At 35.1% G+C, this 26,164-nt stretch overlaps 1 protein-coding gene across 8 annotated transcripts in view; it reads right to left on the bottom strand.

Annotated features, from left to right (window-relative positions):
• The window catches only part of ST7L (suppression of tumorigenicity 7 like), a 119,742-nt gene that overhangs the window by 68,386 nt on the left and 25,192 nt on the right, over positions 1 to 26,164 (bottom strand). For all 8 annotated transcript variants that reach the window (XM_004769788.3, XM_004769784.3, XM_004769789.3 and 5 more), the window contains 6 exons: positions 25,081 to 25,235; positions 23,279 to 23,376; positions 22,897 to 23,011; positions 20,839 to 20,911; positions 19,402 to 19,504; positions 2,259 to 2,409 (listed from right to left, as the gene is read on the bottom strand). In XM_004769788.3, coding sequence (XP_004769845.1) covers positions 2,259 to 2,409; positions 19,402 to 19,504; positions 20,839 to 20,911; positions 22,897 to 23,011; positions 23,279 to 23,376; positions 25,081 to 25,235 — 695 coding nt within the window. The remainder of the gene's footprint in view (positions 1 to 2,258; positions 2,410 to 19,401; positions 19,505 to 20,838; positions 20,912 to 22,896; positions 23,012 to 23,278; positions 23,377 to 25,080; positions 25,236 to 26,164) is intronic.

Below are 26,164 nucleotides of genomic sequence, written 5' to 3'. Positions count from 1 at the left end.
AAGCAGTTAATGCAGAAGTTCCCAAATTCTCTTGCTTCAAGGATACACAGTACCCTTCAGGTCTCTGTTTATGACGTTCCTAGGCTGAAAGAAATACCTAGCAGTTCCCTTTACATAGTGGGTCCAATATACATATATACATTAATGGAAAAAATATATATATGTATATATATATACATATACATATAAATTAAAGGGAAATTATATATATATATATATAAAATGAAGGGGAAAACAATATGGGGCTTGAACCTACAACCCCAAGATCAAGAGCGGTATGCTCTACCGACTGAACTAGCCAGGTGCCTCTTATGATTTCATTTTTAAACAATTACATTTTCTTACTAATGGCATGTATGGACCTCTTGGGCACCACATAACTTTTAAAACCTTTGAATCAGATTAGGCACTGCCATCCTCATTTCCTGTTCCACATTAATTTTTTTGTGTGGTACTTCTTTTAACCATAGCAATTAAGAAAAACCCAGATTTGCAAAGCTATGACATCAAAAGAAATAGAGAATGGAGAGCCACCTAATGGTGAAACCTTAACCTATGCAGAGCTAACAGTTTGAATGATGCTTGACAGATATTGAGTACTGCTGTGTTTCCACTGAAATTTTTAAATATCCCATGGCACGCTTGTGAATTTGCTACAATGCCCCAAGGTACCTCAGTACAAAGTTTGGGAACTTAGGGGGATTACCAATTCTAGTTAATGAGTATTGAATTTATTTTTGAATTTTTATTGATAGCAGGAGTGTACTTTTCAAGACAATCATTATAAGAATTCAACTGACAAAATATTTTGATTAAGCTTTTTCATTTTCTAAGTGATTTTAGGAAGTTACAAATCAGGGATCTGGTAGTTAGTTGAAAAACAATCTAGTTCTCCAAAGAAGATACACAAATGGCCAGTTAGGACATAAAAAAATTTTCAACAACACTAATTATTAGGAAAATGCAAATCAAGCCCATAATGAAATACCACTTCACACCCATTAGTACAGCTATTATTAAAAAAAAAAAAGAAGAACAAATGTTGCCAAGGAAACAGAGAAAGAGAAACCTTTGTGCATTGCTGGTATAATATAAAATGGTACAGCTGCCACAGAAAATAGTAAGACAGTTCCTCAGAAAATTAAACACAGAATTATATAAGCTACTGGTTCCACTTCTAGGTATATACCCCAAAGAACTGAAAGCAGGAACTCGAACAAATACTTGTAATACCCATATTCATATCAGCATTATTCATAATAACCAAAAGGCGGTAATAACCCAAATGTCCACTGACATATGGATGGATAAACAAAGTACATATATACATACAGTGGAATATTATTCAGCCCTAAACAGGAATGATTTTCTGACACGTGCTGCCACATTATGCTAGTGAAGTAAGCCTGATTTAATATGGCAAACACTCATTATAGGATTCCACTATAGAATATACCCAGACTAGTCAAAGTCAGAAACAGAAAGCGGAATGGTTACCAGAGGCTGGAGAGGAGGGAAAAAATGGGGAGTTACTGTCTAATAGGTACAGAATTTTCAGACTGGGATGATGAAAAAGATCTAGGGATAGATGATGGTGATGGTTGCACAACAATGTGAATATACACAATGTACATTTTCAAACTGTTAAAATGGGGGTGCCTGGCTGACCCAGTTGGCAGAGTATGCAATTTGATCTCAGGATTGTGAGTTTGAGCCCCATGTTGGGTGTGGAGATTACTTAAAAATAAAATATTTAAAATATAATTTAAAAAATAAATAAAATGGTTAAAATAGTAACTTTTATGCTATGTGTATTTTACCACAATAAAAAAATAGATTTTTAAAAAAAGACAAGAGTTGACACTAGTTGTGAAGAAAATAGTTTCAAGATGTAAAATCAGAAAATAAAACAAAAGTCCAATTTAAAAAATATTACAATATTTTTGTACAACCGTATTAAAAAGCCTATAAATCAAGGAATGTAAGTTTTCATTTTTTTCCCTTACAAATATGTAATTTAAATGAACATATGGCAGATACTGTAACAGTTTCTCATTTTGCTCTTCCTAAATGTGGCATCAATATAAGTATATTAAGTATTTCTCCTACCAATAAACCAAAATACCTCTGGGTTCACTTTGAAAGCAATCTGAAAAAGAATACGTAGGGAAACTCAGACGAACTCATTTAAAAAGGCTGCTTGGGAATGCAATGAATAGTCTGAGAGATTAGTAGTACATTTGGAAAAGAATACTTACTGCCTTCCCACGTACACTGTAGGAGATTAAGAGCACCTTCTATTCTCTTCCAGTGCTGAAGATGGAAGAAAGCATAGGCGATTGCTTCACTATCACCCCGTTTCAGAATGTGTTCTGGAGGTAAAATTAGACTTTTCATCTCTAGTAAGTACTAGAAAGATAACACAGAAAAATGAAAAATTAAACAATGTTAAGTTCAAATACCCACAAAAATGTAGATTCAAATTTTATAATGTCAATTTGCTTTAAAAAACAAACATTAAGCTTGTTGAGATGACAAGAGGGTCACACTGATAACATGTATATAAAATGCTTCTATTTGCCAATTCCAAAGATTGGAATATTCCTTAAGTCAAAAATAAGGGATAAATGGCTTATTTATGATCTTGGTAAATATGTAATGGAAACTCATGCTGAGGAAATAATGTGAGAATAAATATGCATTTTTCCAAAAGAGAATTCAGTATAAAAAACATAAAATACAATTTTGCAACAATATTTTGTGGTGACATTCAATTCTTTTTTCTCTTCATTCTCATTTTATAAATGGAGGAACTTAATTGTGAATATGTTCAATTAAACTAATATCTACTGAGAGCAAAGCACTATGTTTGTTAGGAAACACTAGATTCTCTGGAGTGTCCTAATATAATGAGAAAGACAGATTTCTTAAGTTAATAATTATAACAAGACTCTGCTGAGTGCTTTATTAGAGGTATAAACAGTGTATGTAAGAATTTGGATAGAAGACACTTTTTTTTTAGCTTTTTAATAATGGCTTTATTGAGATATAATTCATATTTTACAATACACCCAATTAAGTCTACAACTCAAAAAAAGTGTACAACTCAATGGTTTTTAAGTATATTCACAGATATGTACAACCATTACCACAGTCAATTTTAGAACATTTTCATCACCATAAAAAGAATCCCACCCTCCTCCTTTATTACCTTCTAATCCCCATTCCCCCTAAGCAACCACTAATCCACTTTGCATCTCTATAAATTTGCTTGTTCTGGCTATTTCATACAAAGAGAATCACATAATATATAGTCTATTTTAACCAGTTTCCTCCGCTCTGCGTAATGTTTTCAAGGTACATCCATGTTATATCATATACCAGTACCTCATTCCTTTTTGTGGCTGAATAATATTCCATTATATGAATATACCATATTTATTTATCCATTCATTATTTGATGAACATTTGGTTGTTTTCATCTTTTGGCTATTATGGATAATGCTGCGATAAACATTAATGCACACGTTTTTATGTGAACATATGTTTTCATTTCTCTTGGATATATACCTAGGAATGGAAGTGCTGGGTCATATGGTAACTATACATTTAAGAGGTATTAATTATGATTTAGGAGTTAAGAATAAACCACTTGATGGAATTTGGGATTCGAATTGATATAAAATGATGTGTAAAACGTAGGTGAACAGATCGGGCAGCAGGTTGGGGAGACACAGCAAGCTAGAGTACAGGCCAACTTAAACAAGTTAAGAAAGCTTAGAGTAAGATACATTTAAGGAATTAGTGAGTGTACCTGTTAAAGAAGTTATAGCCCATCAGTTCTTATTCACATATGAAATTAAATCATATCTTAAATTCTTAAAGAAAATACTTGTCTTAATATTATAATCCACAACAAAAGCAGTCTAATTAAATGTACTAATTACATGAAGAAAGATGCACAATTAACCACTTGTACATCATCTTCACTATTAAAGTGGCCAACTTAAAACTTTTCAAAAAATGTTTAGTTAGCTAAATACTTCCTCCAAAGACTAAGACCAGAGTACCTTTCCCCTACTAGACTGGTCTGAAACAACCTCTTGGATTCTACATAATTTGATACCAAATTATGTGTCATAAGGTCCAAACCACATTAACTTCCATTATAAAAGATAGAAAGAGAAACACTCCTAAGAAATGTTATAAATTATCTATTCTCAAACTTTAAATTCTAAGTTCCTCAGGTTACACAAACTAAGGAGAAAAAGGACATAAATTTGAGCTGAAATTTCTGACACTTTGTAAAACTGCTATAAGCAGGAAGAAACAAAAGGGTGTAGTGGTTTCAAAATTGAACTTTAGTTTATTAGTCAATATATATGTACGCACTGTATTAATAGAGCTAAAATAATTTTTTCTTTTTTATGAAATGTGCCTTTCCAGCACTCACTGAGTTTAACGCTCATCTTTAATTACTCTTAGTCCTATACCTCAATAAAGCTGGGGAAGAAAAAAAAAGAATAGTTAATCTTGATGTCTCTGGCTCTCTCCTCAAAAAGTAAGAATGCAGTCTACTCATCAATTTATTTTAGCAGATGTCACAAGCTATGAGATTATTTACTAATCCAGTTTGGGGACTTAACATTTTCCATCAGTTTCTTAAAGGAATGCAGCAGAGGTTGTGTCCTGGTCAAGCAAAGCCCATTTGCTGCCTGGTTGGGTTCTCTCCCCTTAGTGCCTTGGGCCTATGTTCCAGAGGGTAATATTCTTTCTAATCCTCTCTAATCCTTGCCCATTTTTTTAAAACACAGTAAAAGATCACTCGCACCAGGCAACTGTGGGAAAATGGACTCAAATAGCTGACCTCTGACATGACTCCTTATGTTCTTAGCAAGTGCACTAAGAGCTTCTTCAGTAGGAAGAAAAAAAAAAAAGAAAGAAAAAGAAAAAGAAAAAAGCTGCAATCACAATGGAATCTCCATCATAAAAAGAGTATCTCATTTACAGAAGAAAACTGTTTAAATACATAAACCAAGTCCTTTCTATTAAAATTCTGCTTCATTCTACAGGTAGAGGAGACAAAATATCCCAAACGATTTTCAATGAGTTTTAGAATCCTGAAACTTTAAACCAAACCTACCTTGGTAGCAAATGGTAAGCCAAAGATATTCAGTTAACAATTATTCAGTCAAACTTAGAGAAAATATCAACTAAGTATGTCAAGAAAATCCTTTTTGTACAGCAACTATAAATCTGTATTTTCACTGTTTAATGATCTGAGTGACAATTCAGATAGTAGTCAAACACATGGCATCTTTATTAGGAACTGACTTCACGGGTTTATATTTTAAAATGTTTGCCATTTAATCACTAAAAAAAATCTTTCTTATGCTTATTTTTTCATCATGTCTTACATACAAGCAAATGTCCTTTCTAATCTGACTTTACAACAAAATAATTATTATGTTTCAGTTCCTAATAAAACACTGAAGTAAAGCTTCATCCTCAAAATATAAGGGAAATTTTTCAATTTAGAGAAAATATCTTTAAAATAGGTAATTATATGACCATAACTTATTTTATCTCCTTCACAAACTGCTACTCAGGAATTTTTTCTACTCAGCATGAGCTCTAAGTTACTACACAAGAGAAACCACATCCTTCAAATTCTACTACAGCACCTGGCACGTTACACTCACACAGTAGACACTTAAACACTTCCTAACGGACCTGACCTGATATATATAGCTAAAACATCTTCAGACTCATGTTTATATTTCAGTTTTTACTTAAGGATATTTTTTAACTCTCTGGGCAAACTAAAAACAAAACAAAACAAACTTCTGCTATCTAGACTTTATTTTTTTGTGAATAAGAATACGAAAGGTTGAAAACTAAAGAGTGGTTGGTTTGGTGGGTTTTTTTTTTCTGCTTCTGAAAGTACACGCTTAATGTACAAAATTTACAAAATTACTTAAATTACTTAATGTACTTAAATTTACAAAAATTTAAACAGTGCAGAATTATACAGTAGAAATACTATATTAAAAGATTGGAGAATAAGAGCACCTACGTGGGTCAGTCAGTTGAGCATCTGACTCTTGGTTTCAGCTCTGGTCATGATCTCAGGTTTGCGAGACTGAGCCACCCCACCTTGGGCTCGACACTCAGCTTAGAAGACTCTAAGGGTCTATCACTCCCTCTGCCCCTACCCCTGCTCATGCTCTTGTGCTCTCGCTCTCTCTCTAAAATAAAATAAATAAATGTTTTAATAAAAAGTTTGGAGAATAAAAAATAAAGAAAAAAGGATAATCTAACTTATATTTGTCTTGATTTCTTTACACATAAGATCCTTAAAAATTGGATCAAACTTTTATGTAACTCACTTTTTACTTCACAATATATCTTGTACATCTCTTCTTATTTCTTTTTTTTTTTTCCGAAAGTTATGTAGAGGTTTATTCTATGCCAAGCATCAGAAGTCAGACTGACCGGCCAGGGCCGCCTCCAAAGAGAGCGACCCCCTCCCCATCTCACAGGCTGGTTTTATAGGGCATAACTGCAGACCCAAGGTAGGTGACTTCTATTGTTAAGGCGTTTACTCCCAGAATCAATACCCAGAACCATACCAGGAACTACAGGGGCATTTATTCCCGGAATGAAGTCTGTGGATGTAAACAATATGGAGTTGCTCTGGCTAAGCAGGCCCTAATAGTTAAACAGGTTTTAACATTAAATTGACCCTAACATTCCCCCCTTTTCTTTGGAGATTAGTCAATTTTTTGACTCTTCAGACAGTTCTTGAGGATGAAAACAGGCTGACCTGAGGTGTCGTTAACCTTGAGTGTTGTTTCATCTGCTGTTTTTCTGCTTTCCTATTAAGCTGTTTTAGTCTGATGAGGTGTCTCCTGGCTGCTGCTGAGTAGGAACAGGGTTAAAATTGACCAGGTTATGAAACCCTTTTGAGTCTTAGTTTTAGTCCTCAGTTAGTGGGGTGTACCGGCAGTGGCTCCCATTTCTGGGGGGTGTCCTTGTTTTCAGCTCATTTGACGTGACACGTGTGAATCCAAGCCCTGATGCCTTCTACTTTTACTCCCATGGGGGTCATCTCTTCTTATTTCTATGGAGATCTAGCTCATTATTTTTAGTTGCTACATAGTATTCCATTAAAGGCTGAGTTATTTTATAAGAAATAAGGCCATGCCGAAATTGTACTACCATTCTTAAAAGGCCAAAAATAATAACATTAAGAAAAACTCATAAATTAAGCAAAATGGCTTCAAAATTCCAAAAAGTGATGGGATCTAAAATTTTACTTTGTTTACTTAGGTCTTTATAGTAAAATAAGTCTAAAGTACAGACATGTCTGTTTACCAAACATTTACTAAATGCCTGTTCTGTGCAAGCAGAGTTGCAGACACAAAATGATATGTAAAGCAAGAGTTCTGCTTTTTTAGGGAACTAAGGAAGAGACATATAAACAGACCAAAAACCAAACCAAACCAAACCTAAGATATGATTAAGGCATTGGAGGAATGGAGAAGAAAGCCATTATCTCTGCTTTGGGAAAAATGGTAAAGACATAAAGACACCTCAGCAGAACAGGCAACAGATGAGCAGGATCCTGAAGAATGCGTAGAAACTTGCCATGTAGAGAAGAGAGTAGGCATATGTGCAAAGGTAGGGAGACACGATGAGGCATGACCAATCCAGGGAATAATGAGATAACGAACAAAGCAGAAGTGGCAAGGAGTAAGGTTGGAGACAGATGCCAGGCCCAGACTGTGAAGGGTTTCTATATATGCAATACTAAGGGGTTGGTCCGGATCGGATAGGTGATAGGGAACAAGGAGAGCTCTTTAAGCAGAGTAACTTTGCTATTTAGGTAGACAACTCTGTTAATGGCCAGTGTGGAGATGAGATTAGGCAGGGAGACTACTGAGAAAGATGTTTTAATTATCCAAGCAAAAGATGGAAAGTATTTGAGATTATTTCCACATCTTTACCTATATGTTTAGAAATGCACAGAAAGTGTCTGGCAATAATACAAACCAAACAGACCCAGTGGTTGCGTGAGAGAAGTAGAATTGGGAGAGAAAGAATTGGATTTTTTATTTTATAAACTTCTGAAGGTTTTGATTTCTTTTTTTAAGAAGCATTCATTACTTTTACAATGATAATGAGAATTTTTTAAAGAGCAGGTGGTGAGGGCATATACTCGGTCAGTAACAGAGGGGAGGCAGTAGATGGCTAAATCCGAAAGACAATTCAAAGGTTATGAGCTGGCAGTCTGGGAAGGGCAGAAGTAAAGATTAATGATGAGAAGATGTTAACAAAGCCATAAATCAAAATACACAAATAAGGAAGGACAGGTAAATTGGGGAATCTTAAAAATAAGATTTTAAAAATTCAGTTTGAGGGGCACCTGGGTGGCTCAGTTGGTTAAGCATCTGACTCTTGATCCTGGTTCAGGTCATGATCTCAGGGTCATGAGACTGAGCCCCCTAATGGGCTCTGTGCTCAACAGCGGATCTGCTTGTCTCTCTCCCTCTGCTCCTCTGCCTGCTTGTCTCTCTCTCTCAAATAAATAAATAAAATATTTTAAAAATATTCAGTCTGAGGGGCACCTGGATTGCTCAGTTGTTGGGCATCTGCTTTCAGCTCAGGTCATGATCTCAGGGTCCAGGGATCAAGCCCCGCTTCAGGCTCCCTGCCCAGCGGGAAGCCTGCTTCTCCCTCTCCTACTCTCCCTGTTGGTGTTCCCTCTCTTGCTGTGTCTCCCTCTGTCAAATAAATAAAAATTACTTAATTAATTAATAAAAAATTTCAGTTTGAGACACATTGAAGTGACTGAGGTACCTAACAGATACCCAGGTAAAATTCCCATGAGTAGATAAAAATACAAGTCTATAGACAAGGGAGGAAGCCAGTTAAAACATACAGGTTTGGAAATTATCAGCAAATAAAATATAGTTGAAGATATAAACCAAGGTTGGTACCTACTATATGCTATAGGACCTTCCTTCTGTATTACCTCCAAATCATTCTACTGTTATATTTGGAACAGAACTGAAATTGTTGGAACAATTTGCATCCAACTATGGACAACATACTCAAATGACTACTCAAGTCTTTTCCCTAAAAATTAAGAAAAAAATTGAAGCTCTTTTAGAAGTTATAGTTAAAAAAAGACAAATAATGTATGGTCTGAGGTCTTTTTTACTCTAAAGCCATACCTACGCTTACACTCAGATTCACTTTAATTTTGAATCGCTTTGATCTTCATAATTTATCTTTAGATTGCTTGTTTCTATTACTTTGTAAATCTTACAACAGCTTTTGACCAAAAGCAATATAATTCTGACCTGAAGTAATGATAATACTTTATAATCTTCCTCTTAAAAGGAGAGGTTAAAGAAAAAGCTCTCTGAAGGCATCTGAAATTAAGGTACTTTGCTCTTGATCAGTCATGCACATCAAGAACCAATTTATCTCTGCAATTAGTTTTCTCAGTGCACATTCTATGAGATTGGACAGGCAGGCTGAATGCAAAGAGTCCACATGGATGTGTATTAAGTGGGGAGACTAAAGACTGTTCCCAGAAAGTAAACAGAAATGCCATATGAAAAAATTAAAAGAGAACATAATACTCATGGCAGCCTCAGGAGCAAAGTGAAAGTGATCTTATATTGAAAAGAAAGGGAAGGGAGACTAGAGAGGGCATCTGCCACAGGAAAACTCCTTTCCACATCATCCTACAGAGCAGTAACTCAAGAGATAAGCATTTCATATATCCATTCTTCCACCTAGGCCACAGTGTAATACAATAGAAAGGCAAAGTGCCTTTCTGTGCCCTAAGTTTGGGTCAGAGACTTCAACACCACTTCCCATTTCTCCTTTGATTCCTGCCATGCCACTAAGTCTCAATCAAGTGCGTGTTTCCCTCTTTTATCCTTCATATATGCTACTATAATATAGGTAGTTTGGCCAATTAAACGTATGCTTGATGCTAAAGAGCTGGTATCTTCTGTTAGTGGATGGGATTCAGAACATCCTACATGCTTCAATTCCTTGATCAATCAGAATGGATTTTTCCCTTTCTGTATCAATTTATTTTTAAAATCCCCCTTATACTTTAAAGAAACCTCCAGGCATGATCTGGTTTCTTGGCAACACAAAACAGCTTTTTTGGGGGCGCGGTAAAATAAACAATAATTTTTAAAAGCTACAGATACCATATTCTCAAGTTGTTATTTTGTTTTTAAATGTTCTACTTTATTCCCTCAAGAGCTTCTCTTGCCAGACTCAAATAAATTGTCTTCAGGATATTAACTAATTCAAATTAGTTTGAATTTAGTTGAAATTAGTTATGTAAAGAATAATCCTGACTCTTCAGCATTCACATCTAAGCAAGGTTCATGATCTATCCTCATGTTTACATTTCAGGGGTGAAGTTATATTATAGTGGTATTTTCAACTATGGAGATTCACAGTGGTTTTGGACCATATTAATCAAGAGTATAAATAGCTTAGAATAATGTTAAAGAATACCTTCTTTGAGGGGTGCCTGGGTGGCTCAGTGGGTTAAAGCCTCTGTCTTTGGCTCAAGTTGTGATCCCGAAGTCCTGGGATCGAGCCCCGCATTGGCGGGGGCTGGGGGGAGTCTCTGCTCAGCAGGGAGCCTGCTTCCCTCTCTCTGTCTCTGCCTGCCTCTCTGCCTACTTGAGACCTGTCTGTCAAATAAATAAATAAATAAATCTTTTTAAAAAATACCTTCTATGATAAAAAGACAAATTTAAAAGTGTTCAAAGAATTTGAATAAGCATTTATCAAAAGAAGTTATACAAATGGCCAAAAGCACATTAAAAGATAGATGTTTGACATCATTAGTCATTAAGGAAATGCAAACCAAAATCACAAGACACTGTTCACAACTACTAGAATAACTATAATGAAAAGACAAACAATAACAAGTGTTGTCATGGGTGTACAGAAGTTGAAACCCTCACAAATAACAGCACAGCCATTTTGGAAAACAGTTTGGAAGTCTCTCAAAAAGTTAAACATTGGCGGGGGGGTGGGGGCACCTGGGTGGCTGAGTGGGTTAAGCCTCTGCCTTCGGCTCAGGTCATGGTCTCAGAGTCCTGGGACCAAGCCATGAATCAGGCTCTCTGCTCAGCAGGGAGCCTGCTTCCCACCGCCCCCCCACCCCGGCCTGCCTCTGTCTACTTGTGATCTCTGTCAAATAAGTAAAATCTTTTAGGGGTGCCTGTGTGGTTCAGTGGGTTAAAGCCTCTGCCTTCGGCTCAGGTCATGATCCCAGGGTTCTGGGATCAAGCCCCACATTGGGCGCTCTGCTCAGCAGGGAGCCTGCTTCCTCCAATCTCTCTCTGCCTGCTTGTGATCTCTGACTGTCAAATAAATAAATAAAATCTTAAAAAAAAAGTTAGACATGGAATTACCATATGATCCAACAATTCTGCTCCTAGGTTTATAGACAAGAAGTGAAACTGCATGTTCACACAAAAATGTGTACATGAATATTCATTGCAACATTATTCAAAATAGCCAAAGAGTGAGTGGGACCAACCCAAATGGCCATCAATGGATGAATAAATAAAATGCAGTATATCCATACAATGGAATATTACTCAGCCATAAAAAGGAATGAAGTATTGATAATGCCACATTATCCTAACTGAAACAAGTCAGACAGAAAAGGCCACATATTCTATGATTCCAAATCCAGAGAGACAGAAAGTATGATTAGTGGATGCCAGAGATTAGGGAAGAAAAGAATGGGGAGTGACTATTAATAGGTAAAGGGTTTCAGTCTGGGACAATGAAAATGTTCTAGTATTAGATAGTGATGACTGTAGAGACTTATGAATATTCTAAAAACCATGGAATTGTGTACTTTTTAAAAGGGTGAATTTTATGGCGTGTGAATTATCTCAAATTAAAAAAAAAAAAAAAAGGAAAACTTCAGGCACCCGGGTGGCCCAGTTGGTTGGGCAACTGCCTTCGGCTCAGGTCATGATCCTGGAGTCCTGTGATCGAGTCCCGCCTCAGGTTCCCTGGTCCATGGGAAGTGCACTTCTTCCTCTGACCTTCTCCCCTCTCATGCTCTCTCTCACTCTCTCTCTCAAATACATAAATAAAATCTTAAAAAAAAAAAGATAAGTTCTATAAAACTTTTGATGGTTGGATAATAAAGGATATGAGACACTAGAATGACTGAAACAGGATGCTATGAATGCTTAGAAGGTATGAAACATATTCTACTCTTATAAAAGAACCTATTTCTATAGTTGCTGAAAGATGCACAATTTTTTTCTTGTCTGGTGACTAAAAAAATTTTGAACCAAAGCCATAGCTAGGTAATGAAGAACAAGTCAAAACCCATGAAAACATGCTGTTCTAATTTTTTGCTATTACTATCATAGTTACTGTACACTGAAACTCATTCAGTAGATTAAAAAAATCTGTACAATCAATATTAATGAAATATCTAAAGCAAATTCATAGCCTGAAGAGATTTATGTGATCTTTCTCTATTGTGCTTCTAATAGTTTCCAGCTTTAATAAATTGCACTGCCCTAGACCTGCAGCCATTTCTGTTGTAGTTATGTGGAAAGTTGCCAAAAAATATTTCCTGCTAAAACAGCTTTATCCTTTGTCATTTTACTGGTAAGAATCATACAACATTTGACAAATTTGCTTAATACATTTTTTTAAAAGATTTTATTTATTAATTTGACAGAGAGAAATCACAAGTAGACGGAGAGGCAGCCAGAGAGAGAGAGAGAGGGAAGCAGGCTCTCTGCTGAGCAGAGAGCCCGACGCGGGACTTGATCCCAGGACTCTGAGATCATGACCTGAGCCGAAGGCAGCGGCTTAACCCACTGAGCCACCCAGGCGCCCTGCTTAATACATTTTTAAGAATAATGGTTACGTTTATGTATGTATGTATGCATGGCCACTGTCTGTTAGGTTAAATAAGTTATCACAACCCACAGTTGAAGTCTGAGGAGGAAAACTCCTAAAGCCCTTCATGTTTGCTTGGCTCCAGCTGAAAGGCAGGGACAGAGAACAACACTGGTGGAGGGGGATCTGAATCAGTACATATTTCATCACTTGTAAACCCCTAGCAAAAATAGTCTTACAAACCAGAGTTCTCCCAGTTCATGTAACACCAATGTTACTTAGGTGGGATATTATCCAAGTTGTTGGAGCTTAAAATTTCTCCAAAATACCTTACTAGTTATCCTGTTTGAAAATACCCAGCCTAAAGTGTGTATCCACAAACTATACTGCAAGGCTTATAGCACCATTCTACTTAGCTGGATATTTTGATAGAGTTGAACTGGCTTTGAAGTTCAGTTGGAGGAAAAATACTTAAATTTCTACCTACAAATAGAAATGATGTAAAAATGTTAAAGTATATGCATACTATATGCTAGTTAAATATGTACTTATATTAAATTATATATTATAGTTTTACTGAGATATGTATTTCATATCACAAAATTCACCATTATAAGTATTTGGTTCAGTGATTTTTAGGGAATCTATACAGTTGTGCAAGCATCACCACAAAAAGTTCCCTCATGTCAGTCTGCAGTCAGTCCATACTCCCACCCCCAGCTCCAGGGAACCACTGATCTGCTTTTTACGTCTATATTTTTCCCTGCTCAAGAAATTTCATATTAATGAAATCATATAACATGTTGTCTTTTGTCACTCAGCATAAAGTATTTGAGGTCCATCTAAGTTGTTACAAGTACTTATAGCTTGTTCCTTTTTAGTTCACTCACCTGTTTCCAAGTTTTTGGCTATTGTGAATAATACTATTATAAACACTTGAATACAAATCTCCGTATGGACATATGTTTTTATTGCTCTTGGGTAGGTATCTAGGACTAAAATTGATGGGTCGTATGGCAAGCATATGTTTAACTGCAAAATTGTTTCCAGAGTAGCCATACTGCAATATATGCAGTTTCTCCACATTCTTGCCAACACTTGATTTTGTCAGTCTTTGTGAGTATAGCCATTTGAGTGGCATAAAGCAGTATCATATTGTACTTTTAATTTGTATTTTCCCAATGACCAATGATGCTATCTTCTCATGTGTTTATTACCTATTCATATATCTTCTTTGGTGAAGTGACTATTCAATCCTTTACTAATTACTTTTTATTTGTCCTCTTATTATTGAGTTCAAAGAATTCTTTTTAAGTTCTGGATAAGGAATTTAACAGTATATGACTTCCAAATATTTTTCCCTAGACTTTGGTTTTCCATTTTCTTAATGATGTCTTTTAAGGAGCAAATGCTTTAAGGAGTCCAATTCATCCATTTTTTTAATGGATCATGCTTTTGAAGAAATCTTTGCCTAACCTGAGGACACAAAGATTTTCTTCTGTTTCCTTCTCTCAGTTGTACAATTTTACCTCTTACATTTAGATCTATGTTCCATAGTGAATTCATTTTTGTAAATGGTGTGAAGGAAGGGTCTCAATTCTTTGTTCTCTTTTTTTCCCTTCTTCTCCAAATAGATACCTGATTGTTCCAGCACCATTTTTTTCCAGCCCCATAAAAAAGACTGTACTTTCCCATTGAATTGCCTTGGAACTCTTGTTGAAATTCGACTGATCATCACTAGGTGAGTTTATATCAGGATTCTTTATTGTCTTCTATTGCTCTATATTTTTAATATATATTATTGATATTATTTTAACTTCTATAGTTTAAAAAGGCATTGAAATTGGGAAAGCTACGTAACTTCTAATTTTGTTCTTCTTTCTCAAAATTGTTTTGGCTATTCTATGTCCTCTGCATTTTCGTATCAATTTTAGGATGAGCTTATAATTTCTAAAAACAAGCCTAATAGAATTTTAATAGGAATTAGACTGAATCTCAGATCAGTTTGGGGAGAACTGTGGTCTGAGCCACATACATGATTCATATGTCTCCATTTATTTGGGTCTTCTTTAACTTCTCGTGTGTGTTTAAATTTTTTAAAAATCCCTAAAAGCATTATAGATTATCTAGAGCAGATTCAATCTGGAGATTTATATATTTTATCTATCCAACAATTTAATTTAATTTAAATTAAATGTCTGGAATTTCTACCACCCTCCCTCTACCCAAGTGGCTCCAGCAGTAGTTTTGAAGACCAATGTACAATGCACATTATCAGAATTGTTACTGCTGGGGTGCCTGGGTGGCTCAGTGGTTAAGTGACTGCCTTTGGCTCAGGTCATGATCCCGGGGTCCTGGGATTGAGCCCCATATTGGGCTTCCTGCTCAACAGGGACCCTGCTTCTCCCTCTCCCACTGCTGTTCCCCCGCTTGGTCTCTTTTTCTCCCTCTCTCCCTCTGTCAAATAAATAAACAAAATCTTAAAAAAAAAAATTGTTACCACTTAGAATATATTTTGCATGAAAGCATTTTTGAAGCAGAAAACAAATCCACAACTATAGGGTGCAGATTTTGTTATTTTCAGTGGAAATTAAATAAAAATTTTAGACACCTTAGCAATGTATTTAATTTGAATAGTTCCAATTAATAACTGCCGCTTATCCTCTCACAAGGAATAGATTTCTATCCCATTCTGAATAATAATAATAACAAAAATCACTTCTGAAATGTTTACTGTATGTCAGGCATTCTTCTAAGCACTTTAAAGATACGAACTCATTTAATCTTAATAACAACTCTAAGGGATAAGAGATATTAGCCCCTTTTTACACATGAGGTCACTCAAGTCCAGAGAACTTGTCCAAGATCATACAGCTGGGAAGTAGTGGAGCCAGAATTCAAACCTAGGCAGTGTAGCCACAGAATCCTTTCTCGTAATCACTCTGCAGCATGAGAAAGCAGAGCATTTCATATAAAAGGATTTTCAAACCTCTGCTTCCAGTAATTGAAGACTGGACAATTCAGATCAACCCTCTCAGACAACAAAATATTTTTTAAAACATAATCAAATACATCAGAGAATTAAAAAACACTCCAAAGAAGGCAGCAACAAGAGAAGTAAGCCACATTTGGGGCTTCTTATACCATAGAGACATTTGCCAATTCTGGACAAGATGGCTAAAAAGCTGTTCAACCTTTTTGCCAGTTTTATAAGACTAAAGAAACAAAAGTCAGGAGTTCACCGTGTGTTAAGCACGAGAGCTTTGGTAAAATCCTCAGGATTAAGTTGAGACTCAGAAAGGCTGCATCCTAGGCATAACGGTAAGCCAGAAATAAAAACCAAACTTTCACAGATTTTAGCCCAATTTCTAGTCATCTGGGGAGATCAGAAAATATCAATCCCTCAAATTGAATTAAGGTGATTCTGTGTTGCTGGCTGCTGCCACTAGGCATCTAAGAGCAAAGAAAATCTCTCCGAAAGAAGATACTATTATCTGAGGTTCCAAGTTATTTCTACAATTTTTTTCCAATAAAATAGCGGGTACATAGTCAAAGAAAATCAGGCATAAGAGAAAGAAGAGAAGAAGACAAAATGTAGCAGAAAAAAACACATTATGGAAACAGACACAGAAGTTCCAGATATGTGGATTATCAGAGAAAGACTTTAAGATAATTACTTTAAACTATTTTCAAAGACATAAAAGAGTGTACTTTAAATTTTGGCAGAGAATTACAAACTATAAATAACACAGGAGATGTGAAAAATAAACAAAAATTCAAGAATTGAAAAATATGGGCGCCTGGGTGGCTCAGTGGGTTAAGCCGCTGCCTTCGGCTCAGGTCATGATCTCAGGGTGCTGGGATCGAGTCCCACATCGGGCTCTCTGCTCAGCAGGGAGCCTGCTTCCCTCTCTCTCTCTCCGCCTGCCTCTCTGTCTACTTGTGATTTCTCTCTGTCAAATAAATAAATAAAAAAATCTTTAAAAAAAAAAAAAAAAAAAAAAAAAGAATTGAAAAATATTTCAAAGGAGTGAAATCACACAGAGTATGTTCTCTGGCCATAATGCAATTATGCAGAAATCACTGATAAAAAGATAATCTCCGCATGCTGGGAAATTAAGAAATAGCTAAATGGAATAAATGTATCTCTAAATCAAACAGGAAATCAAGATGGAAATTAGAAAATATGTTGAATTAAATTAAACAAGAAATACTGCTATCCAATGCAATTAACACTGTACTTAGAGGTTTACAGACTTGAACAACTATATTAGAAAGAAGAAAGGTAGAAAAATAATGTGTTAATTTAAGTAACTATACAAAAAGATACAGGAAATAAAAAAATAATAAAATAGAGCCAAAGAAAGTTGAAGAAAGGCCATAAAGAGCAGAAATGAATGAACCAGGAAACAAACAGTAGAGTGGATTGACAAAGCCAGAGCTGGGTTCTTTGCAAAGAATAATAAAACTGCTAGATTTTTGGGGAATCTGGTAAGGAAAATTAAAAAGGTAACTAGTGTTAGGATCTAAACAGTGGATATCACAACTGATCCTGCAAACATTAATAGTATAAGGATTTTATGAAATCTTTGTGCCAATAAATTTCAAAATTTTGATAAAATAAATTCCTAGAAAATGTAACTTTACAAAAACCAACACAAGAAGAAATTTGAAGAGTTATGGAATGGCTAAAGAAACTAAACTTGTAATTAACCTATTAAACTAATGAAATAAAATTTGTGGTGAAAATACTTTTCACAAAGGCAACAGAATTAGGGGTGCCTGGCTAGCTCAGTAGGTAGAACATGTGACTCTTGATCTTGGGGTTCTAAGTTTGAGCCCACACTGGGTGTAGAGATTACTTAAAAAAACAAAAATTCGATAAAGAAATAGAGAAAACTGCAGAATCAGATAGCTTTATCAGCAAATTCTACCGGTCATTCAAGGCAGAAATAATTCTAATTTTACACAAATTATACCAGAGAATTTAAAAAGGGAAAGCCACTCCTTAACTTATCTTATAAAGCCAGCAATGAAAAGTATAGACCAAAAATATAGGAAAAAAAGAAAATGAACATAGTTAATGTCAGAATAGTGATTACCTTTAGGCAGGAGGAAAAAGGTGTAACTGGGAAAGGGCAGGCAGATGGGCTTCTGGGGACTGACACTGTTGCTTCTTGACCTCAGCGGTAGTTTCCACTCATTTACTTTATAATAAATCACTACGATGCTTTTTATACTTTGCTATACATGTAATACATGTATACAATATATACATGTATATATATAATATATATATAATATATATATAATATATATATAATACAATATAATATATATAATACAATAATAATAAAATTATTTAAATTTATGGGACTGGTTCACTTAGTAAGAGAATGGTATGAGTATTTGTTGACTGTCATCTTTAGATTGCAGTAATTTTCTTGATTCTATCTATATTGTTAGAGTACTAACAGACTTCACTTCTTTGAGATTATCTTTTAGAGATTAATCTCTTTCATGTTTACTTGCTTCCAAATTCCATTAACCCACATTACACTGGAATCAATAGTTATATTACATTCAGTAATAAAGGCACCTATTTCTGAAGATTCTATACTTTCTAACACGGAGCATTACTTTTAAAAACCCAAAACTTAATCTTGGGTGACAAGACACAAAGATTAACCAATAATCTGTGGTCTGCAATGTGTACAATATAAAGACAAATGAGATGGGTACAGTTTCATCTGGGACTAAATAAACATCAACTTGGCAGTGTTTTCTGCGAATTTCCACATCTGTTTTCTATCATTGATTATTTTAATCTATTTGTCTTCAGTCTTTGTCTATCTAGCCCTAGTTTCAAACCCAAGCATCTGTTTAGATGTAAAAAGCCTTTATAGTAACAGGAAATTTGATGTAATGATCTGAAAAATGAATGATCTTCTATTAAGACCATGTCATTTTATTTCTTCTCTGTAACTAAAGTAAAAGGAACTGCCAAATGAACACATTTCAAATTTTGTTTTGACAGCAATTACAAAGCCTACAGTGAACAACTGCTCCTATTCACCTCATTGAATACCTTTAAGATCCTCTTTACAGTTAGTAAGTATCAAAATATAATAGACTTGGGGCACCTGGGTGGTACTGTCGGTTGAACATCCAACTCTTGGTTTCAGCTCAGGTTGTGATCTCAGGGTCATGAGAACAAGCCCTGCCTCACGTTCCGCATTCAGTGTGGAGTTGGCTTGGGGCTCTCTCTCCCTCTCCCTCTGCCACTCCCCCCAATGTGTATGCTCATGCACGTTCTTTCTCTCTCAAATAAATAAATGAATCCTTAAAAAAATATGTAACAGACTAAAATAATTCTGACTCAAATTATGGACACCCAAACTTTGGTCTACATGCTTTCATGAATTTGATAAACTCAAATAAAGGTAGCATTTTCATCATAAAATTTCTCACTTTTGGAACATGAGGATTAAATTCCACAGCTCTATGAATTGCTTCCACAGCATTAATTTCTGCTGTGCTTAGCCCTCTTCTGGAAGCTGTTTCAGGAGAGAATCTGTAAGAAAACCACAAAATGAAGAAATAAATATAAAAATCCATGAATTTTGATCATAATCTAACTTCCTGAAGCAGAGGTTTCTGGTTGATAGCCAAAGCCAAATAGTAAACATGAAAGTAATACCCTTGGTTGAACATATAAAGAAGGGCAACGTGAAAAATAGAAATCTTCAAATTTAAGTAATGAAAGCCTTCAGGAGAAGTCCACTGGCATATTCTGGGAAAGGTGATAAAATAAGAAATGCTAAAAAAAAAAAATAATAAGAAATGCTACATAGGGACATCCAGAGAATGTAATGAAATAGAAGTACATTCTTATCAAATTTTCACTGAGAGGAAACAGACTGTGAATATTCCCTTCTAATCCGTATTGAGGCATAGTAATCTAAGGCGAAAGAAAATGGTTGCCATTTGGTTTCTGAAAATCTTATCTGTGGAATAAAGAGAAATTCGTTAAGGACAGCCAAAAAGATAAGGGAAACAGAATAACTCAGAATTATAATCTCAGAACAGCATGAAACTATTTCCCTACCATACACCTTATCATTATCATCATAGCTACTATGTACTCCATGTACTTTCTAGCATTGTTTTAAGCATTTTAACACACACAATCCTCACACAACCATGCGATGGTATTATTATTCTCATTTTACAGAGAAGAAGAGACTCAAACTTATTAACATGCCCAAAATTCCACAGCTGGTATGCAGGAGATTTTGAATTGGAATCCAGGTTTATTTAGCTCTAAAAACTGTGCTCTTGGGATGCCTGGGTGGCTCAGTGGGTTAAAGCCTCTGCCTTCGGCTCAGGTCATAATCTTGGGTCCTGGGATCGAGCCCTGCGTCAGGCTCTCTACTTAGCGGGGAGCCTGCTTCCTCCTCTCTCTCTCTGCCTGCCTCTTTGCCTACTTGTGATCTCTGTCTGTCAGATAAATGAATAAAATCTTAAACAACAACAACAACTGTGCTCTTTCCACTACACTGTTAAGAAGTCTCAAAGTCCCATCAGATCAAGGGTTATTCAAAAGGAAATAGGGAGAAAAAAACATTATTTAAAGTCAGTGGTGAAAAACATAATACACGTTTCCCCTGTGATCTGCAAGTAGAGTGTTCCTAAGAAACCTTTCCTATGCTAGAATGGCATAAAGGGAAGAAGCAATTACCATTTCATAAATGTGAGCATCCTGTTCAGATTTCTTTCAGTTAGCAAACACAGGTATTAGTGTAGGGATCTTGTAAAAGTGAAATGGCATAAAGTGAACTTTCAGATAGCGGGGGAAACCCGTATTGAGTTTAGTTAGTCTAAATTACTGTAGTTTTCAATACTTACTTATCTGAAACAGTCCTTGTCTTCAATAGTGCTGCTGTGTAACAGATTGCTGCTGACTTTGGAAGGCTTATATCTGTAATTGTAATTTTCAACTTAGGTAAGAATCACAAAAAGTTTCTTAAGATAATTTTTAATAAGAATAATTCCTGGTACAAATTCAACAGATATACTATAGTAGTAGAAACAGGTAGACATGTAGTTGGAAGAGCTGAGTTTTAATCCTGATTCTAGTATTTACTAGCTATGCATCCCTGAACTAGCAGCAACTTCTTTAACCTTTAATGTCAGTTTTTTTTTCTTCTCAAAAATAAAGAAATAATACTTTTCTAGCAGAGAAAATTAATTATAATTATATGTATAATTATATATATTACATTATAATTAAATTTTGTCTATGAAAGTCCTCGGAACAACAGTGAAAAGTACTCAACAAATGTTTACAATAATCTGTTAACAATAAAAGTATTCAGGGAAAAAGACATATAGATATAGAACTATTTAAAACTCTACCTATTCACAGAGAAAAACTAAGATTCAAAAAAAAAAATTTAACAGGAGTTAAATCCAGGTAATACAACAGATGATTCTAATTTTTTCTTCTTCCAGTATTTTTGATTTTCTACACTGTTTTAAAGGATTTTTTTAGAAAATAAATTAATCAGGAAATATAATTAATTATATCAATCCTTTCTTAAAGAACGCCCCAAATAATGTTATCAGGAGTGGACTCTCTTGAAGTTTTAGATCCTGGAGTTATACCAGCAAATTGAGAACTAAAGAAATAAATTTGCTTTTAACTTCTACAGGATTCTAGAATGGTAAAACCTGGGGAATCATAAAAACAACTGAAAACACAGAAGCATAGCTAAGTTGTTAGTTTTATTTTATTTTAAATAAATTAGATCCTATCTGATTTTTTGTATTTGGTTCCTAAGCTTGTTCAGTGTATCATAAGCAGGCCACGCATCCAATAAGTTACATATGGAAAGAATTTCTCACAAATTTCTCCATGAGCCTACACTATCGTGAAGCACTTGTAAGAATTCCAGATGTTTAAAAAAATAAACTTCTCTTTCCAAGTGTGACACATTTCAAACTTTCCAAATCATGGGGATTCCCAAACTAATGGCTAGGAACTGACAACAGAACAAGCGTGAATATGTGACCTGTAGATGCTATGTTACAGTGAAAGATGTGACCAGAAACATTATGCTAGTTAGGATGTTTCCATCTTGAGGTTAAAAGGGGATGCCTCACTCAAAATAAGGAGAACTGGCATGCATCTTAAAAATTCTCCCAACTCCATTTGTGCTAACTGGCACTGTTTAGTATAATAATAAAAATAACCAATATACGTCAACTTCTTACCATTGGAAGACTAGTAAACAAAGAAATGGAATAGCTGGATTTAAGTGTTGGCTTGCCATACTGACTGGCTGGGAGAACTTATCTTCTTTAACTCCAGTTTCCTTGTTTACTAACAAGAGTAAAACAACTTGTCCTACCACCTCACAAGATTATTATACTCCTCATATGAAATAATAAATTATACTTTGTAACCAAAAAGCATTGTAAAAATGTTACTCTGAATTTTTTATACATACCATAAAGCAACTTCTGTTAACTATCTCTGACACTCCAAAACAAATGAGGTACCATCCCATGTCCATAGCACCCCACACTTTTCCAATTATCTCACCTTACACACTATGCTTCAATATAACTATTGTTCATTTGTCTTTGTCTGTATGTTCCTTTACTAAACTGTAATTTCTCCAAGGACTAAGTCCATGTCTTCTTGTTCACCACTGTATTCTAAGCCCTTCACTCAACAAATGAATAAATTTTTAAAGAAAATTTATTCCTTGTAGACTTTTGCTCCCAGAAGTCCTGATAAAGAAGATACTTACTATAACTTGTATCCATGGATTATAAATACTGACTTGAAAGAATGCAATAAGAAAAATAAAAGAAATACCAGAATAGGATCACATTTATGATTACATAATTGAAAAAAATATTTTAACCATGCTATCAACTAAGTCAATTATCACTCACCATCATATTTTGCTAGGACTGCCTGAACATCTGCATAGGCCTGTAATTCCAGAAGTGATTCTAGGAGATTCTCATGGATGTTCAACATGGTAAGAGGAGGAAATTCTTTCATCAACTGTACATTAAAAGGGAAAAAGGTTAAAATTATAGTAAAGAAACTCAAAAGAGCTGAATCTGATTCATTAAAGTAGAAATTCTTTAGTTTCTTAACAAAACTGTGGACACTCAACTCTTAGAAATATATGTATATTAATAAACACCTTATTATAAAAGCTACCAATTAAAAAACAATGGTTTTACATTAAAATAACTGGCAGCTTAAAACACATTTTCAAGTTTTTGAAGGAAGAAATACAAACATCCAATCATCAAACTTACTTACATCTCTCATTATTTTTACTGCTTCTCTTATTCTTCCTAATTTTCTTGCACACATTGCTAGTCTTCTTTTAATGTATACCAGTACATTGGTATCTCTTCCTATTTAAAAAAAATGACATAATTATCACTTTGCATTATGACCTACTATTTCGTTAACATATCATCCATTAACTATAATTATAAGTAATTACTTGCTTATCCTGGAAGTTTCAATTAAAATTAAACTGTCTTGGGGCGCCTGGGTGGCTCAGTGGGTTAAGCCTATGCCTTCAGCTCAGGTCATGATCTCAGGTCCCTGGGATCAAGTCCTGCATTGGGGGGGTCTCTGCTCAGCAGGGAGCCTGCTTCCCTCTCTCTCTCTCTCTGCCTGCCTCTCCGTGATCTATCTCTGTCAAATAAATAAATAAAATCTTTAAAAAAAAAATTAAACTGTCTCAGAATGAAAGACTATCAAAGATTATTAAACTTGGGTGATGAACATTGAATGGGGGTTTATTATACTGTTCTATTTTTGTATTTATTTGAAGTTTTTTATAGTAAAAGCTTAAAATCCACAAATGCAGAATCACTTTTGCCTCTAACAGTAACCTGAGTACATTATATATGAATTAATTAGTGTATACTTGACAAGTACATTTTAGTATTAACATAAAAGAAATACATACAATAGGAAAAAATAATTCTGACCTAGTTTTGAGTTTCTGCATAAAATTTTTTTTAATAATCTCTATTGTTTTAACTAACAAAAGATGTTCAAAACAAAATTTCCATGGTTACTGTGAACTTTTGCTCAACAGCTAGTAGTTAGTAAACTATAAAACCATTTCTAGAAAGAGCTAACAAATATTTTTGTAACTATCTCAGAATCATATTTGAGATTATACAAAGACAAATGGCAAGGCTTTTTCACAGATGTAGTTTCATTAGTTCCAGACTGCAAAATTATATATTCCCACAGTTGTGTGCTATAACAACATACATTAACGAAACATACTGTATACATCAATATTTAGTTTGGAGAGAAAATATTATCCAAATTTTAATTTCCACAAACAAAAGATTTAGAACTTAACTGCTAACAGATAATGCATTATGTAAACATATTTCAATTTATGGCCCAATATCTGCCAAAATCATTAAATGAAAACCCTCTGGCCACGAAAAATAGCAGGAAGCAGGAGCATTACAGATTCTAACATCTTTGGTGGAAGTATCTCAATCCTAACTGAAAGAGTATCCTTAAGAGCGGAAAGAATCTCGGTTGGTTTGGCCCATATGTTCTCAAACGTATCACAGAGAAGAGTCAAAAGAATCAATGCCAAATGTGGAGCTGGGTGTTATACTGAAGCAGTCACTTCCTGGCACTATGTGGAGATACATATGGTCTGAAGGGCACAGCCAAATGATGTACTTCTGCTACTGCTTGGGGGAAGGGTAAGGATAAAGCTGCTGATCATTACCAGAAGGCTCTCCTGAATCTTGGGTATGTTTGAGTTGTGTTTCTCCAATGACCAGTCCAATTCTCACAATTTAAGTAATTCTTAAATTACCTTAAATCTCAGAGCAGCACATCTCAATAACCAGAGCACATCTGTTCCCTTCCACAAGCATTCTCTAGCTAAAGCCTGTTTGTCTTGTTGGCTTACAGATATTACGAATAGAATAGTTATTTCTTATGAAAAGAAGCTAACTTCTAAGTATGAAGGGTTGTTTTTACTATTGTTATTTTGTGTCTTACACATAAAAGAGTCAACTGCAGGAGCTAAATAAAAGACAGGTGAAAATAAGTACAAATTTGCTTACGCAGTTGAGCTTCATGCTGAGGACTTTGATGCTGGCACTGCTGTGACCGCCTGTAAATTGTTTCTCCTGCCTTGAGTGCCTGTTTAAATAACCTTTCAGCATCTACAATAGTTGTTGCTTCTTCCTCGGCCAGTAAAACGTATGCAGTGGCACAGCTATGAAGAAAGCAAGCAAGGCAATTTTAAGTAAAATGGTAAAGAATTATTTTCTCCTGGATATGTCTTTTGTTCTGCATCACACTTTCCTACCTTTACCTACATTTTCCATTTCTTGAAGAAGGTAAAAAACTTTCACTCGACATTCTGTTAGGGGCATGTTGGTATATTTTTGGTGTGTTTCCACTATTTTTCTCCTTTCTTACATTTCTTCACTGTATTTTCTATCTTCTATGTTTATTCTCTAACTGCTTGTCTCATATTTTCCTTTTGTAAAAGGGGGGAGAAAATAAGAATCTATAAAGCCTTACCTAAAAAGTAGTTCAAGGAACTATATACATTCTAGTGGTCATGCCTGCTCTTAGCCAGTACACACTTTGTAATATCCATCTAACAGGGGCAAGTATGGGAGAGGGTCAAGATTGAGAATAAAGTCCCATGGCCACCTGAGGATCTTTAGGTCCTTAACATTTGACTTAGAAATATATCATTCCAGGACTAACCCTTTTTTCCAATCCTGAGCCTTCTTTCTGTGTGCTGCCCCATCCTTTTTTGGGCTTAGCCACAATTGTATTGCAGCAAAACTTCCTTGGTGTGAATTCTAGTCTTTCCTCCTACACTGCTGCTTTTGCTCATCACACCCAGGCTCAATCCAAGTTCCCTTTCTTCACCCCACTAAAACAGAAAAGTTTCTCTTTGTTATCAATTATGTCAAAGGCTGGCTAATAAGGTAAATCAACTTGTTTGGGGGACAAAAAAAAGAAACAAAAAATTTCCTTTCCATTCCCAGAAATAGCAAGTACATATTGTAGTTCCTCTGGAGACTATATTTCAGTTCTGATTATCTAAGCCTGCATTGTCCAGTACTGAAGTCCTTCACTACGTATAATTATTGAGCACATGAAATGTGCCTAGTCCAAATTGAGATG

This window comes from Mustela putorius, unplaced genomic scaffold (assembly GCF_011764305.1).
Source record: "Mustela putorius furo isolate JIRA1106 unplaced genomic scaffold, ASM1176430v1.1 tig00000585_pilon_pilon_pilon, whole genome shotgun sequence".
Classification (NCBI taxonomy): Eukaryota; Metazoa; Chordata; class Mammalia; order Carnivora; family Mustelidae; genus Mustela; species Mustela putorius.
Note: the sequence above shows the minus strand (reverse complement) of the source record. Positions and strands in the feature narration are given on the sequence as shown.